This window comes from Castor canadensis, chromosome 8 (assembly GCF_047511655.1).
Source record: "Castor canadensis chromosome 8, mCasCan1.hap1v2, whole genome shotgun sequence".
Classification (NCBI taxonomy): domain Eukaryota; kingdom Metazoa; phylum Chordata; class Mammalia; order Rodentia; family Castoridae; genus Castor; species Castor canadensis.
The window spans coordinates 155513977-155529783 of NC_133393.1; the positions used below are offsets into that span (position 1 = coordinate 155513977).

Consider the following 15807-nt stretch of genomic DNA (forward strand, 5'->3'; position numbering starts at 1 on the left):
GGAGGCACTGAGTGCCTCCTCAAAGTGCCATTAGTCCCAGGAATCGAGCATGGCGGTCTCTCCTATGTCATGTCCTGCTTGGGTCCAGGAACTCAATGGAGGCTCTGGCTGTTTTGTCAGAAATTCTGAGCTGTTGCCTCTGATCAGCTCACTGTCCCGCATTCTTACATATTTTTATTTATTTCCTTGCTTGTGGTTTTGAAGCAGCTCTTAACCTGGTAAGAACCCTGGTTGCTGTTTTCCCACGTTCTGAACGCTCAGGAGCTTGTGTCCTGGCAGGAATTGTGAGTCTGGGAGGGTTGGGTTTCTCTCCTCAGGGCTGTTTAAGTGGAGATGATTTGTGTGTGTAAAGGGCTGTGGAAATACTAGTGGGTGGTTTTTGCTATATACACAGTTCTTTTACTTGTTTTTCCCCAGTGATCACTTTTCGTGTTATTGAATGTCACTTATTTTCCAGAAACATTTTGAAAAATAAATTTAAGGTCAATCATGTTTTTTCTCTTGCATATTTAATATGGCAAATCTGCACTCTTGGATTAATTTTAAATGAAGATAAAAATGATTTTAAAAAACAAATCTGATGATTTTATGATTTGGGGTTATTTTTTATTTCTTTTATTTTATTATTTTGGTGGTACTGGAGTTTGAACTCAGGGCTTTGTGCTTGCTAGGCAGGTGCTGTACAGATTGAGCCATACCTCTAGTACTTTGTATTTTTTAAATCATGAGAACAGCAGGCAATATCCTATCTCCCTGTAGTATTGTTGTGGGTGGTGGTGGTGAAAGTGAGGCCCAGCTCTTTTCCCCATTTGCATGGGCCATCTGGGCTGCATGAGGCCAAGAGGGCAGTGGTTAAGTAAATGGAGTTGTCTTAGCCCTTAGGTCAGAGAGTGACATCTGCTCCTCTTCTCACGCAGCTGAGTCCACTGCTACTTGCTAGCTTTCTGGTCACCTCCTAAAACCTGCCACATGAAGTGGAGCTGTGCAGGCCCTTTTGGTGCAGCAGGGGTCCAGGAATGGGAGCTAGGCATGCTGCTGTGAAGGGGGTTGGGAGAGCTGCACACAGAAGTGGGGCATGGGGAATGTCACTGCTTGGCCTCAGGACCTCATGTCCTCTTGAGGAGTCAGTGCAGAACAGTCTCAGGACAGCTGCTTTGTGCTGTGCTTGCGGTGAGGAGGTGGACTCCCAGAACTAGTGGCCTGGGGCGGAGGGACATCTCACTAGGATTATTTATTGAGTACTTGGGCTGCCCTCAAAGCAGCTGGTTGGGGCAGGAACTGTGTGGTCCATTTTACAGATTAGGAAGCTGCTTCAGACCAGTCTCTTGCTCAGAGTCAGACAGTTTTTAAGTGGAGAGTATGGGTTTGAACCCGAGAAGTTGGCATCCATTCTGTGTCCTTAAAGATGACACACGGTTTCTCATCTGTTCTCTACAGACCACTTGTGTACCTTTGAAAAAGCTGAGTTGCCTGTCTGCTGGAGCCCATCCCTCCAGCTGTGACCTGAACTCCCACATGCCTTGCAGGACCTGCCACCTTCAGAGCCTGCTGAGGTCTGCTGGAGACCTGGTTCCTCAGGCCAGGAGAGTCTGCACTTGACTGCCTTGCTAGGGGCTAGATGTGCAGCTTCCTCTAGGTTCATCCTGGTGTTGCTTATAGATAAGAGGCAGATATGTCAGGAGGCCTGAGGAAGGGCTGTTGTGCTTTTCCCATTTCTGGGTCTCTTTATATGGAGAGTATCTCCAGTCTTTCTGTTCTCCCTTCCTGAAGTGCCATTTCCTCTTTTTGGGGGGATTGCTGAAGGGTATGTTAGGGCACAGATAGCTCTGCAAATTCAGCTGGTTAGAACAGCTTTGGCTCCTCTTATGCAGTAATAACAAGGGTGGAGGACATTGTTGTGACTGGGGAACAAGTGCTGGCAGTCACACATTGTGGTCAGCACCTTAGTGTGCTGTCTGCCCTCCCTGTAGTGAGTACACTGAGGGAGCTGAGCCTCTTTCCAAGGCCTGATGCTCCTCTGGGAACTGGACCTGGGAATAGGCCTGCCCAGGAGGGCCTTTGCTCTGACCCCCATATACCCTCCTGGGTGTTCTTGCACATCCTAGGGTTCACCTCCAAAGGTGGATACTGGAATCCAGCCCTACCAGAGGGGCATCTGAGCCCTGGTATGTGCATAGGATGTGACCAGCATGCCCTGGTCTGCCATCTTCCTCCATATGCACAGTGTCCTGCCTGAGCCCAGCTGAGTGCTAGTGGCCAGACCTCCGTGATAAGAGTTCTTAAATGTGCCCTGTGTCTCCCTGTTGCTTTGTGTACTTTCTTGCTATATTAGTGTGAAGCGAGCCACCTACTAACCATTTCTATTCTTAAGGCTTGTACATAGACTAGACAGATGATACTAATCCCTGTCATCTGGATGAGAGCCCGCAGCACAGTGACGAGGGTCTCTTCATGTGAAGAGAGGTAGGACAAAGGACCTGTTGGCGAGGGGCTGAGTCCATTGGTGTCACTGTGAACCTTAGAGGCAGTGGCAGTCCTTGGAGAGTGTGTGGCTCACCACCTTTCCCTGTCTTTCCTGTCTTTGCTATGCGTGTTTGCAGGTGGTGAGCCAATAAGTGGGATGGAATCCTACGTTATGCCTTAAGGCTGGGAGAAAGGGTGGTCCTACCTGTCTTCTTTCAGAATTGAGATGGAATTGAGAGGAAGAAAGGCTTGCAGATCATTAATCACAGTTTTATAGGATATATGATAATGATTTCCACTGCATGTCTGGGGTCTTGGGACTTTGTTGGGGGAGGGGAAGAGCACGCAATGCCATTTCTTTTTTTCTTTTTTGGTGGCAGTGGGGTTTGAACTCAGGGCCTCACACTTGCTAGGCAGGCACTCTTACTGCTTGAGCTACTCTGTCAGTCCTCTTGTGTTTGAGAGAGTAGATCCAACTCTCTTATAGGTGACATTCTCAGGTGTATTGAGTTGTTTTTAGGTGGTGATTGCTGCTTCATGGAATGGTTCATGAAGTGTTGACTGTGGTCCCCATTTTGTTTTAGAGTTAATATTATCTTAGGTTAATTTTCTGTTCTAAACCAGTTACTGGAGCCATGGTAGCATATTATGTGGCTGGTAAGCATGCTTTCATAGCCATTGTGGCTTTGAGTAGCTCTGTAGAAAGGGTCAAGCAAAGAAGCACAGGACTTTTGCTGGTCCTATTTAGTTACTTAGCTTAGAGCTAGTTAACTAGTTTTATTTTGTTGTGAGAGGGTGCTCTGTGTTCTTTGTATTTTAACTCCACCAAAGGTTCAGTCTTCCTTTAAAATCTCTAGTCATTCAGTGCTTGTGTAGTAAAGCAGAGAAAGAATCAAATGTAACATGTGTTTATTGGATGCTTCTGTGTGCAGTCTAGGCTTGGTGCTTGGTGACCACTGGCTACAGATTGACAGAACTATCTGAACTATTAGGTGTGATAGTCTCAAAATACTACTTCTGAGAAGAATGCTTCTTCTGTCATGTTTTCTAAAATGAACACATTGCCTTTGTCACAAGAAAGAGAACTTTATTGTGGAAATGCTTCTGACCCACAGGAGCTTGACCAGCTTGCGATGGAGGGACTAGGAGGTCCGGGTGGGAAAGGTTAATTGTGGACCTGGAAGGAGGCTCAATTCCTTCAGGCACTTGCGCTGCATGTGAGGGGTTAGTAAGGGCATTTGTAGCCCTGAGGGTCTTGAACCCAGGTGGGTTTGAGAAAAGTTGGGCATGTTGGAGACTGGGGAATGCCGGCTCTGTAAGAGCAGAGGTGAGTGTGGAGTGCAGGTAGCAAGACAGGGAGTGGCCAGTACTGAGAACAGTGGGCCCAGGGATTGGCAGCCTACTTTTGTGTGAGTCTGGGGACAACATCTTTCTGCAGTAGGTTCTTTGGGGTGAACATAAGTTTCTAGTTATGTGGTGGGCGGGGGGACAGTGAGATTGCTTGCTGCTGTCATGATCTGTGTATCTATGTTTCTCTAAAGCCCTCTAATATTTATTTCCTAGAATAAGGAAAAGCTGGTGACCATCTGTGTCCCTCTCCTCCCCTTCCCTCTCCTCCCTCTCCTCCCCTCCCTTCTCCTCCTCTCCCCTTTCCTCTTTTCCTTCCCTTCCTCTCTCCTTTCTTTTGCTTTTTGAAATGGTCTCACTACGTAGCCCAGGCTGGTCTCTAACTCACTAGGTAGCCCAGGGTCTGCCTCAGCTTTTTGAGTACTGGGATTACAAGCGTGATCACTATGCTTGGCTGTACTTTGTTTCTTTTTATGATATTTCATTATATAGCTAGGCCACATCTTATCTACCCATTCAATCAGCTGGTTAACATTTGGACTGTTTCCACTTTTTGGCTACTATTAATAATGCTATAAAAGTTTTTGGTATGGATGCATGTTCTTTTCTCTTGGCTGTATGCCTAGGAGTGGAATTGCTGTCTTGTGGTCACTCTGTTCAACCTTTGAGGAGCTGCCAGCCTGTTTTCCTTAGCACCATACAAAGGCACTTGGCAACCCTCACCTCACCCTTTTAATCTTTACTGTCTTTCTGGCTGTGAAGTGGTTGCTTCTTGTGCTTTTGGGTTGCATTTCTCTGATGGCAGAAGCTGCTCAACTTCCTTTTTGGCAGGTCTCTATGTACACTGAAAAACGAATGGAGTCTTCACTTCTCAGCTGCATCCTTGAGAGCTCCTTTGTGCTTTGCCTCTCCTGATAATTGAGGCAGTGGTCCAGTGTGGGTCCCTGGCTCATGCCCCAAGTACTTCACCTTCATGGCCAGAATGACCCTGAGAAAATTGGAAGACTTTTTGGATGTTGAAAAGGAACATGCAGCTTCACACAACAGGCACAGAGCACACATGTATGTCCTCAGCTGAAGAGGGATGGCACTACACATGTGTTCTTTCCGTGGACCCACTTCCCTTCTCTCGCCTGGATAGTTGTCATTCTGAATTTTCTCTTTATTCCCAGTGCTGGGAGTAGTTTCAGACATAGTATTAATGACATGTAGTACTTTACAGTGACACCATCTCTGTTCAGCTTGCTTGCTCTTTAGTGTTCTGTTTATGACTGTATCTGCGATTCTCGTGGCTCTAGTTCATTTGTGTTTGTTGAGGTTAGTAGCCCATTACATGTATATATTTTAGTTTTTTAAGACTCATTCTTCAGTTGATAGTGGACATCTGGATTTTTCTCAAAAATTTTATTTTCCTGCCTGTGGCTCAGTGGTACAGATTTTTTTTTTTTTTGGAATGGGGTTTGAATTCAGGGTTTTGTGTTTGTAAAGCAGGCACTGTATCACTTGAGCCACACTTCCAGTCCATTTTACTGTGGTTACTTTGGAGATGAGGTCTCACAAACTATTTGCCCGAGCTGGCCTTAAACCATGATCCTCCTGAACTCAGCCTCCCAAGTAGGTAGATCATAGGCATGAGCCACTGGTGCTCAGCTTTTTAAAAATTTTTTTCCCCTTTTTCTCTACCCCTGAGCTATACCCACTGCACTTTTTTTCTTTATAGGATTCAAGTTTTGCTGAACCCACCTCCTTATGTACTGTGAAAGGTTTTTTCTAGCTGTGGATAGCCGGAAGTGGCAGTATGTTGTGAACATCTACTTTTCATAAGGAATTGTTAGGGTTCTCATTAAAACAGTGGCTTATGACAAGGATGAATATAGAACTTTCACATTTGTTGAAATCACCATAAGATTTCACTCAGGTAGAAAGGAGAAAAATAGAGGAGACGAGCCAATTTGGTTTATAATATATATATACACAGAAATGTAAAAAAATAAGGAAAACAGTGGGTTACTGCTGAGTTCTGAAGCGGGTGTAATTTATTTAAAAGGCTGTCCATGTGCTTCTTTTTTTTGGTGGGGGAAGGCTGAGGGGGAGGAAGGGGTGGTGGTGCTGGGGATCAAACCCAGAGCTTTGTACAAGCCAGGCAAGTGCTGGGCCTTTGAGGTATGCCCCAGCTTATTCACATGCTTTTTAAGAAAGATTTTAGTATCTGAAATGAGGTAGGTGGGTTAGTTGCCACTTTTTCAAAGAGCTTTAGTTGAAGTCTGTTTTTCTTTTTAGCCATGCAAGACCAAATAAAAATGTAATTTTAATAAGAGAAAACGAGGTTCCTTTTAGTCTGAGCTTGAACTTTGTTGGAACATTTTCTGCTTAATAAACACAAGTGGTTTGCTTATGAAGAATTAATGAGTTTCCTGCTATGCTGGGAGGGAAAGGCCTGAAGTCTATGATAATGTTGCAAAGACTTTTGTGAAAATGACATGCAAATAGTGTGCTCCAGGCTGAGCTGCCTACTGTTTTGAATACAAATACGCAGGGGAATTAAGAAACATTGCAAATGTTCAAGTAAAGATAAATTGATAATAGTGGTAAATGCCATTTTTAGGTCACTTTACAGTGTTCACACTGCTGTTAGTTATGTATGTTATTTTATATCAAGCACATTCTGGGTTTTTTTTTTTTCTTAGTGCTGGGGATCAAACCCAGGCCTCATACATGCAAAGTACATGCTCTACACTGAGTTATGTCCCCACCTCATGAACATTCTTATTTCAGTTTCCTGGATGAGGAAGCTAAAGCCAAAAGTGATTACTTAGGTATTTACCTAGTAAATGCTGGAGTTGGAACTGAAACCTGGGCCTTTTGACTTTTAGATTTGGAAACTTTCAGTCAAAGTCAAGGGACATTGAAGTTTTTGGGAAAGGATATGACAGATATGTATGTTGTGTTTGATCTAAGTAGGCTATATACCTTTTTTTTTTTGACACATAGAAAGTAGTTTGATTGTGCTCATGGATTCTGTGTGTCAGCGATTCTGATACACACAATGGGACTGTTGGTCCCTGCTTCCTGATGTCCCAGGTATCAGTGTGAGAACTTGAAGGCTGGGACTGAGATGAGATGCTGGTTCATGTACTCGTCCCTACTTGTCTACTGTACTCGTGTGCTACAGCTAGTGCTGTAGTTGTAATGGGTGCTTATGGATGCTTCTTGTGGCTAGTTTGGATTTTTTTGCAGAATGTCAGCAGGATTCTAAGAGAGAGAATCCAGAAAATAAAGTGGAAGCTGATTGACTTTTAAAAAGTTACAGCATCAGGCTGACAGAATGACTTAAGTGGTAGAATGCCTGCCTAGCAAGCACAAGGTACTGAGTTCAATCCACAGTACTACAAAAAAAAAAAAATCAACGAAACACACACACATTAAAGATCCTTTTCTGGTTCATAAGCATTGGGTGTTTACAACATTGTGTGGGGTGGGCTTCCCTTGAACCTTCTTACAGCATTGGTACATTTCCCATCTTATGTGAACATAGTTACAGCATTTTTATTGTTCAGCTAGAAACAGTTTATCCATTTAAATTTATACATAGCAGCATTCAAATGTAATTCATACTTTTCTTTTTCTTTGGAGAGAGGGTCTTGCTTTGTAGTCCAGGCTGACCTAAAACTACTGATCTTCCTGTCTCACCTTCCAAAGTTCTGGGATTACAGGTGTATGCCACTGTGCCTGGCAAATTCACAGTGTTTGATTTAGTGTATTCAAAACATTGTGTAAATATAACCATAGCCAGTTTAGGATTTTGAGCACATTCAACAACCAACCAACCAGCCAACCAACCAAGTACCAACTCAACAAAAACAAAGCAACAGCAAAAAACCCAAACCCTCCCAATACTTCTTCCCTCCCGGACCTTCTCAGTCTCCTTAGCCCCTACCCTAAGCAACCTACTTTTAATTGCCTACTGAGCAGTACCAATAAGTGCAATGCATAACGTGTGCTTTTGTGATTAGCACCTCACACTCAGCATAATGTCTTCAGAGTTCATCCTGGTTGTAGCATGTGCCCTACTTCACATTTAGAGCCAAGTCGTACCCACTGACACTTGAGTCGTTCCCCCTTTTGGCATTGTGAATAGTACTGCTGTGAACATTTCTGTACGATTTTTTGTGTGTCCATGTTTTCATTTCCCTTGGGTATATGATCCTAAGAGTGGAACTACTGGATTATATGGGAACTCTAAAGTGGTCCAGGCCCCATGGGTCTATTTTTCACAGTGGCCACAGAATTTTTCACTCCCACCAATCTGTGAGAGCAATCTGTGAGAGCTCCAGTTACTCTACATTCTCACCAATGTGTTACAGTCTTTTTTATGTTATCCCTTCAACATGTGTGAAGTGGTGTCCCCTTGTGGCTTTTATTTCCCTAATGGTGTTGAACTTTTTTTTTTTTTTTGATGGAACTGGGATTTGAACTCAGGGCTTCACGCTTGTTAGGCAGGTGCTTTACTGCTTGAGCTGCTCCACCAGCCCTGTTTTGAGTTGGGTATTTTCAAGATAGGGTTTTGCAAACTATTTGCCCTCACCTGCCTTGAGCATCTTTTATTTATTTATTTATTTATTTATTTATTTTATTATTCATATGTGCATACAAGGCTTGGTTCATTTCTCCCCCCTGCCCCCACCCCCTCCCTTACCACCCACTCCACCCCCTCCCGCTCCCCCCCCTCAATACCCAGCAGAAACTATTTTGCCCTTATCTCTAATTTTGTTGTAGAGAGAGTATAAGCAATAATAGGAAGGAACAAGGGGTTTTGCTGGTTGAGATAAGGATAGCTATACAGGGAGTTGACTCACATTGATTTCCTGTGCGTGGGTGTTACCTTCTAGGTTAATTCTTTTTGATCTAACCTTTTCTCTAGTTCCTGGTCCCCTTTTCCTATTGGCCTCAGTTGCTTTAAGGTATCTGCTTTAGTTTCTCTGCATTAAGGGCAACAAATGCTAGCTAGTTTTTTAGGTGTCTTACCTATCCTCACCCCTCCCTTGTGTGCTCTCGCTTTTATCATGTGCTCATAGTCCAATCCCCTTGTTGTGTTTGCCCTTGATCTAATGTCCACATATGAGGGAGAACATACGATTTTTGGTCTTTTGGGCCAGGCTAAAAAGTGTATTTCTTGGTCATTTATGTATCTTTGGAGAAATGCTGTTCAGTCTTTTGCTCAAAGTGGTAGAGACTTGCCTAGCAATCACCAGGACCTGAGTTCAGGCCCCAATACCTTAACTTTGTTGCCCATTTTTAAGTTGTTTTGTCTTTTATTATTGAGTTTTAGGAGTTTCTTATGTGTTCTAGACATAAATCCTTTATTGGATAAATGATTTGCAAAGAATTTCTCCTGCCCGTGAATTCTACTTTCTTAATAGTGTCCTTTGAAGTGCAAACGTTTTTAGTTGTGATGGTGTCAAATTCATCATTGATTGTTGCTGTTGCTTTTTGCGTCACATCTAAGAAACCACTGGCTACTGCAGGATCAGGAGGATTTTCTGCTAGCTTTCTCCTAATGGAAGTTATACTTTTAGCCCTCCTATAGCTAGGCCATTGATTTTGAGTTACTTTTCGTGTTTGGTGAAAAGGAAGGGTGAAACTTTATTGTTTTGCATGTGACTATCTAGTTGTCCTAGCACTATTTGTTGAAAAGACACCCTTGTCAAGAATAGGTTGACTGATTCTTCTTGTCAAGAATCAGTAGGACTGGAGTAGTGGCTCAGGTGGTAGAGCACCTGCCTAGCAAGTGTGAGGCCCTGGAGTTCTGCACAGATGACTGTAGACGTGAGGATTCATTTTTGCACTTGTGGTTCTATCCTCCTATGCCAGACCATACTGTTTGGATTACTGAACCTTTTAGTAAGATTTGAAATCTGGAAGTGATTGTTTTGGCACTTTTGAGTCCCTTGAATTTCATATGAGTTTCAGGATCAGCTTGTCTATTTCCACAAAGAAGCCAGCTGGGATTTTGGTAGAGAGTGCATTGAATCTGTGTTGAATTTGGGAAGTGTGGCCATCTTAACAGTATTCAGTCTTTTGATACATGAACACGGGGTAGCTTTCTTTTTGTTAAGGTCTTTAATTTCTCTTAGCAATGCTTTTTAGTTCTGAAAATGTAAGTTTTATACTTTTGTTCAATCTGTTCATAAGTAGTTCATTCTTTTTGCTGCTGTCATAATGGGAGTTATTTTCATAGCATCATTTTTGGATTGTTTATTGTATGTGGGTAGAGATGCAATTTCATCTAGTGGGACAGTTTTACTTCTCATTCTTGCCTCATTTCCCTGGCTAGAACTTTCCATTATGCTGCTGGCTAACAGAGGTAAGAGCAGTTGTGCTCGCCTTGTGCTTAGGGGAAGACATTTAGTCTTTCACCATTAAGTGTGATGTTAGCTGTGAACCTTTTGTAGATATTGTTTATCAGTTTAAAGATGCTACTTCTTTGATTACTAGCTTGTTGAGACTTTGTGAGACAGGATCTCGCTGTGTAGCTCTGGCTGTTCTTGAACTTGCTATATAGCCCATGCTGACTTCAAACTTTTGCTCCTTTTGCCTTGGCCTCTTGAGTGCTGGGATTATAAGTGTGTGACACCAGGCCTGGCTTTCTTTGGTTTTGGGGTCAGTGTAGTACTGGCCTCAGAGAATGGTTTGGGAGTATTCCTTCCTTTTCTGTTTTTTTAAAGAACTTGTGAAGAATTGGTATGACTTCTTCTTCATGTATTTGGGCGAACTTACCGTGAGGCCATCTGAGCCTGAGCTTCGCAAGTGGAATTTTGATTCAGTCTCTCAGATGTTATGTGTCTGCTCATGTTTTCTCTTTCTCCTTGGGTAAGTTTTGGCATTTTGGTGATGTGTCTTTCAAGGAATTTGTCCTGGAAATTATCTAATTTGTTGTATACAATTGTTTCTGACATTCTCTTACTGACATTCTCTTTATTTCTTCCAGGTCTATAATAGTGTCCTGTCTTTTGTTTCTTGTTTTAGTAATTTAAGTCTGCCCTCTTTTCCTTTCTGTCAGTCTTGCTAAAGATTGTTCAGTTTTATTGATTCTCCTCTGTCATAGTTCATAAAGACATAAGCAGGCCTGTGTTTTCCAATGACCTCCCCCCAGAGTCCTGCCATGCCCCATAGGCCACCTCTTCCCTCTGCTGCTGTGGGCAGGGCCCCTGTTTCTCCTGCCTCTAGCAGAGCAGTTCTGTTTCTGCTTGTTTGATGTCACCCTGTAAAATTTCAACTGAAAAGTTGGTTCACTGCTGAAGCAATCTCTTTTACACTGCTCAGTGAGACCCCACAGAACAAAATGGGCTGTGTGCATTAATAGTGATACAGAAAGAATAATCTTGAGATGATACAGTTGCAAAAGGTACTTGAGTATAATGATAGTGTCAGTATAAAATGTGCACATGTACAAAATACTACTGTGTTGCCTTGAGATCCCTTACTCTTCAGTGAAAGTGTAAACACCTTCGTGGGACTTGTAAATGTCAAGTACAAGTTAGTACTTGCCTCTGAGGAGGCGGGGAGGGAGGTAGAACTAGGGAGGGCTTCAACTCTGTTGTCTAACAGAATGTTAGGAGGCACTAAAACACTGGGTGGTCATTCGCTGGTAAATGGATGGAATTGGAGAACATCATTCTGAGTGAGGTTAGCCTGGCCCAAAAGACCAAAAATTGTATGTTCTCCCTCATATGCGGACATTAGATCAAGGGCAAACACAACAAGGGGATTGGACTTTGATCACATGATAAAGCGAGAGCACACAAGGAAGGTATGAGGATAGGTAAGACACCTAAAAAACTAGTTAGCATTTGTTGCCCTCAACGCAGGGAAACTAAAGCAGATACTTTAAAGCAACTGAGGCCAATAGGAGAAGGGGACCAGGAACTAGAGAAAAGGTTAGATCAAGAAGAATTAACCTAGAAGGTAACACCCACGCACAGGAAATCAATGTGAGTCAACTCCCTGTATAGCTATCCTTATCTCAACCAGCAAAAACCCTTGTTCCTTCCTATTATTGCTTATACTCTCTCTTCAACAAAATTAGAGATAAGGGCAATATAGTTTCTGCCGGGTAGTGAGGGGGTAGGGGGGAAGAGGGAGGGGGTAGGGGGGAAGAGGGAGGGGGTGGGGGGGTAAGGGAGGGAGTGGGGGAAGGGGGGAGAAATGACCCAAACATTGTATGCGCATGTGAATAAAATAAAAATTAAAAAAAAATGAGAACAACAACCAAAAACAAAACACTGGGTGGTGTTTGTGTGGGTATTTCGTTATGTTATATATGTCTTTAAGCTGTTCTTGTAACCTTTGGGGTGAGTGTGACCTTAGGCAGGCTACTTAAGCTTTCTAGACCTCAGTTTTTCCTTTTTTATTTATATTTTGTGGTATGGGGTTTGAACTCAGGGCTTTGTGCTTGCTAGGCAGGTGTTCTACCACTTGAGCCAGGTTTCCCACCCCAGGTTTTTCATTTTTAAGTGGCAGTAATCGTATCTGCCACTTGGATTATACAGATTAAAGGAGGTTAAGAGTTTAGAATAACCTAAAGCTCTGTTAACTATTATTATTCGTGATGCTTTATGGTGTGCAGTATTTCATATAGAAAAAGCAACAGGAAAGTGGAGCAAATTTGGAAGTGGCTGAAGCTAAGCAGTAGCCACAGGGCTTTCCTGCAGGCATCATTACTTTGGTAAAAGGATTTAGCCCCACCCCTTTCTAACCTCCCTGTGGTCCATGCCCTGTGGTGCTTCAGTTTGAGGACATATCTTCTCAACAGCATTCTCCCCGCCCCCCCCCCCCCCCGCCCCCCTCACTCCTTTGGTGGTAGCAGTTTGAACTGGGGGTTTGTGCTTCCTAGGCTCTTGCTCTACTGCTTGAGTCGTACCAGCCTTAGGGGTGTATGTTGTATGCAGAAATAAATGTAGTTTCTGAAATCATTTAAATCTCCAGGCTGGCTTTCTTTGAGGAATGGAAAGTCCTAACAAAGCCTTAGGGGCCTCTCTCTCTGGGCTGCATCCTCTGCGGAGGGAGGGTTTGGGCCTGGGCTCTGGACTTCTTGAGGGAGGACCCATCTTGGATCTGTGTTTCTGCTTACTGCAGTGATGGCCCCGTACTGCCACTTTTATTTTCCCAACTTTTTCACCCTCTCCCCTTTCCTCAGATCTTGTATGTCTGTTCTTTTTGCCTGGAATTTTCTGTCTGCCCCATTTGTCTTAGGTCTGGCTGTAAATGCCTTTTTTTTTTTTTGTTTTAAAGGAGCAACCAGGACTGGGTTTAATGTGCGCCCATGGCATATTCTTGTAGGAATCATCACAGAATGTTATAATGCCAGTTTATTTTTTGCTTTTATAAGTAAATTGTAAGGCCTTTAATAGTTTGGGATGTATTGTACGTACTTTCACCTCCCCAGTACCCTGTCACAGAGTTGGTATACAAGTGTTTGTTAAATTTTATTGAAAAATTTTAGAATATAAAAGCAAACATTTGGCATAATTAAAATATTGTGCTATTGGCATAGGAATGAAAGGAAAATGGAAACTGAAAAGAGACTCAATGTCGTATATTAAAGAAGATGTCCTCAAATCAGTGGGGACGAGGGGTTACTTAATGTCATTGGACCTATTGCTTTTTTTTTTTTAAGGTTTCCTATAAACACTATGTAGTAAAATAAAACAAACTCTAGGTGGATTGAGAGGGTTTAAAGAAGAAAATACAGATGTATGGTGTGAGCACACAGTTGATTATTTATGCAGTCTCAGAAGGGGTGGGCTTTTCTAAGTATAACCTCAAACTCGAACCATGCAAAAGGAGGAGAGTGGTGAACCTGGCCTCCCTTGGCCAGGACAGATGTACCACCCATGTTAGTTTTCTCTTGTTGCCCTTATAAGTCACCTCAGACTCACTTGGCTTACAGGAGCACAGACTATACCTTAAGGTTCTGGAGGTCAGAAGTCTGGCACAGATTTCTCTGGGCTAAAATCAAGCAGTTGGCAGGACTGGTTCCTTCTGGAGGCTCCAGGGTAGAACTGTTTCCTTACGTTTTGAAGCACTCACCACCTCTGTCTTGCAGCCCCCCCCAACTCTCAGTCTTCAACCCCTTTCTTGACTTTTATAGTCATGTTCCTCTTGACCCTCTGACTACAGCTGGGGGAGGTTCCACTGGATAACCCAGGATAATCTCCAAGGTTCATATTCTTAATCACGTCTTCAGAGTCCCTTTTGCCATGTAAGTTGACACATTTACGAGCTCTGGGCACCAGCACATGCACCTCTTTGGTAGGGCTGCTATTTACTTATCACATCACCCAAATGGCCAAGAAGGAATTCTCTTTTTACGGATTAGTGAGAGGGTGAACACCCTGTTAGCAAATGGACAAAGACTATAGACAATTTACAAAAAAGAAGAGGTACAAATGAACAACATAATAAACTTGTTCAATCCTACTCATAATCAAGAAGGCATATAGCTTGTATTGAGACCACTTTTTTCTGTGAAATTAGCAACGACTGGCAGTCCTTCTGACCTTGCTGGTGGGAATAGGAATTACCTACTATCCTGGCATTGTGGACCAGAGCCTCCCATGGTTTTAAAAGGCTTTTTATTTTGAAATAATTATAGGCTTACAAGAGTTGCAGATGTATGTATAGGAAGGTCTGGGTACTCTTTACCTTATCTTATGCTTTCAAATTTGCATATGCAGTATGTTCTTTGTATATCAAACAATACATATAGGACAAATGAATGATTTAAGTAAACTGAAGAACAATGAAATAATGATATGAGGAAGTAATCATAATCTATTAGTACATAAAGAAGATAGGATTTCATTAAAAATTAAGACATTCTTTCTGTATATATAAACTGGGCTTTATCTGTATTTATCTTTGGGTCCATCTGGCCACGGCACATCCAAGTACATCACAACATTATAGTGGTTGTCTCTGCCATGATGACTGTACCAGTTAGAATGTCTGATGGTACTGGTCTGATGGTATCACTTCAACTCATAGTGATTTATTTCATGTCCTTGGAAGTTGAGGGAGGTCAGTTTGGGCTGGCAGCTCCGTAAAGCTATTGCTCACCCATTCTTTTTATCTCCTGTCCTGTCACCCTTCATGGGTAGCTTCATTTCTCAGGCTTACCTCTCACACTTGTGAAGTGCCAGAAGTTCCCAAGCTTCTCCTTTGTGTGTCAACAGCCTTGTAACTAAGCTGGTTTTATTTATATTTATTTGGTACATTTTTAATGTATTTCATCATAACATTTTCATACATGTATATAGCCTGCCTGTTTTTGTTAGGAAAGTAACAGCTTCCATTTCTTTTTCCCTGGCCTGGCCAGTTAACTTTGGCTACCCTGGCTGTAATCAGCCAAGATATGGACTGAGCTTATCACTCATGTCTGCTATGTAGGTTACTTTATTTCCATCTCTTTTCCAGATGTACTGTGATGAACATAAGAGTTTGATAATAAATCCATTACATCTTTACAACAGTTCTACTTTTCTTTTGGTAATCCTGCAATCTTCATATACAGTGAGAATCCCCAGCAGGGCATTTCCTGGTGGGTTTTAGTCCTGCCTGTGAAATGCTGCCAGGAGCAGAGGCTGCAGTGTCCCTCGGTGAGTGCCTGGGGCTCTATGCTGAGGCACTTGTGCAGGGCTTGCTCTCAGGAAGGGCCTGAATACCCTTCCTGTTCTTGGGATGTGGGTCTGTATGGCACCATTCATCCCTCCGCTACTGGACTCAGGACCTTGGGTGGCTAGAGATGGACATATGGCAGCTGATGTAATGCTGCTCCTCCTGGTCGTGTGGGGCACTAGTTGCTCGCTCTTCTCTGGATTCAGTGGAGGGCTCTTAGCAAATCTGAAGAAAGGCTAATTTGTGTTCTCCTTTTTTTATTAGCATCCAGCATGTGTATGGAGCCCAGCACCCCCCTTTCGATCCACTGTTACATGGCAC

The 15807-nt window shown here is 43.0% G+C and overlaps 1 protein-coding gene and 1 pseudogene across 4 annotated transcripts in view; both read left to right on the forward strand.

Moving 5' to 3' along the window:
• Positions 1 to 15807, forward strand: part of Tbc1d22a (TBC1 domain family member 22A) — a 352090-nt gene that overhangs the window by 5753 nt on the left and 330530 nt on the right. For all 4 annotated transcript variants that reach the window (XM_020175415.2, XM_074084724.1, XM_074084723.1 and 1 more), the window contains exon 2: positions 15751 to 15807. In XM_020175415.2, the coding sequence (XP_020031004.2) occupies positions 15751 to 15807 (57 nt within the window). The remainder of the gene's footprint in view (positions 1 to 15750) is intronic.
• LOC141410667 (small nucleolar RNA U13) lies at positions 7239 to 7336 on the forward strand (annotated as a pseudogene).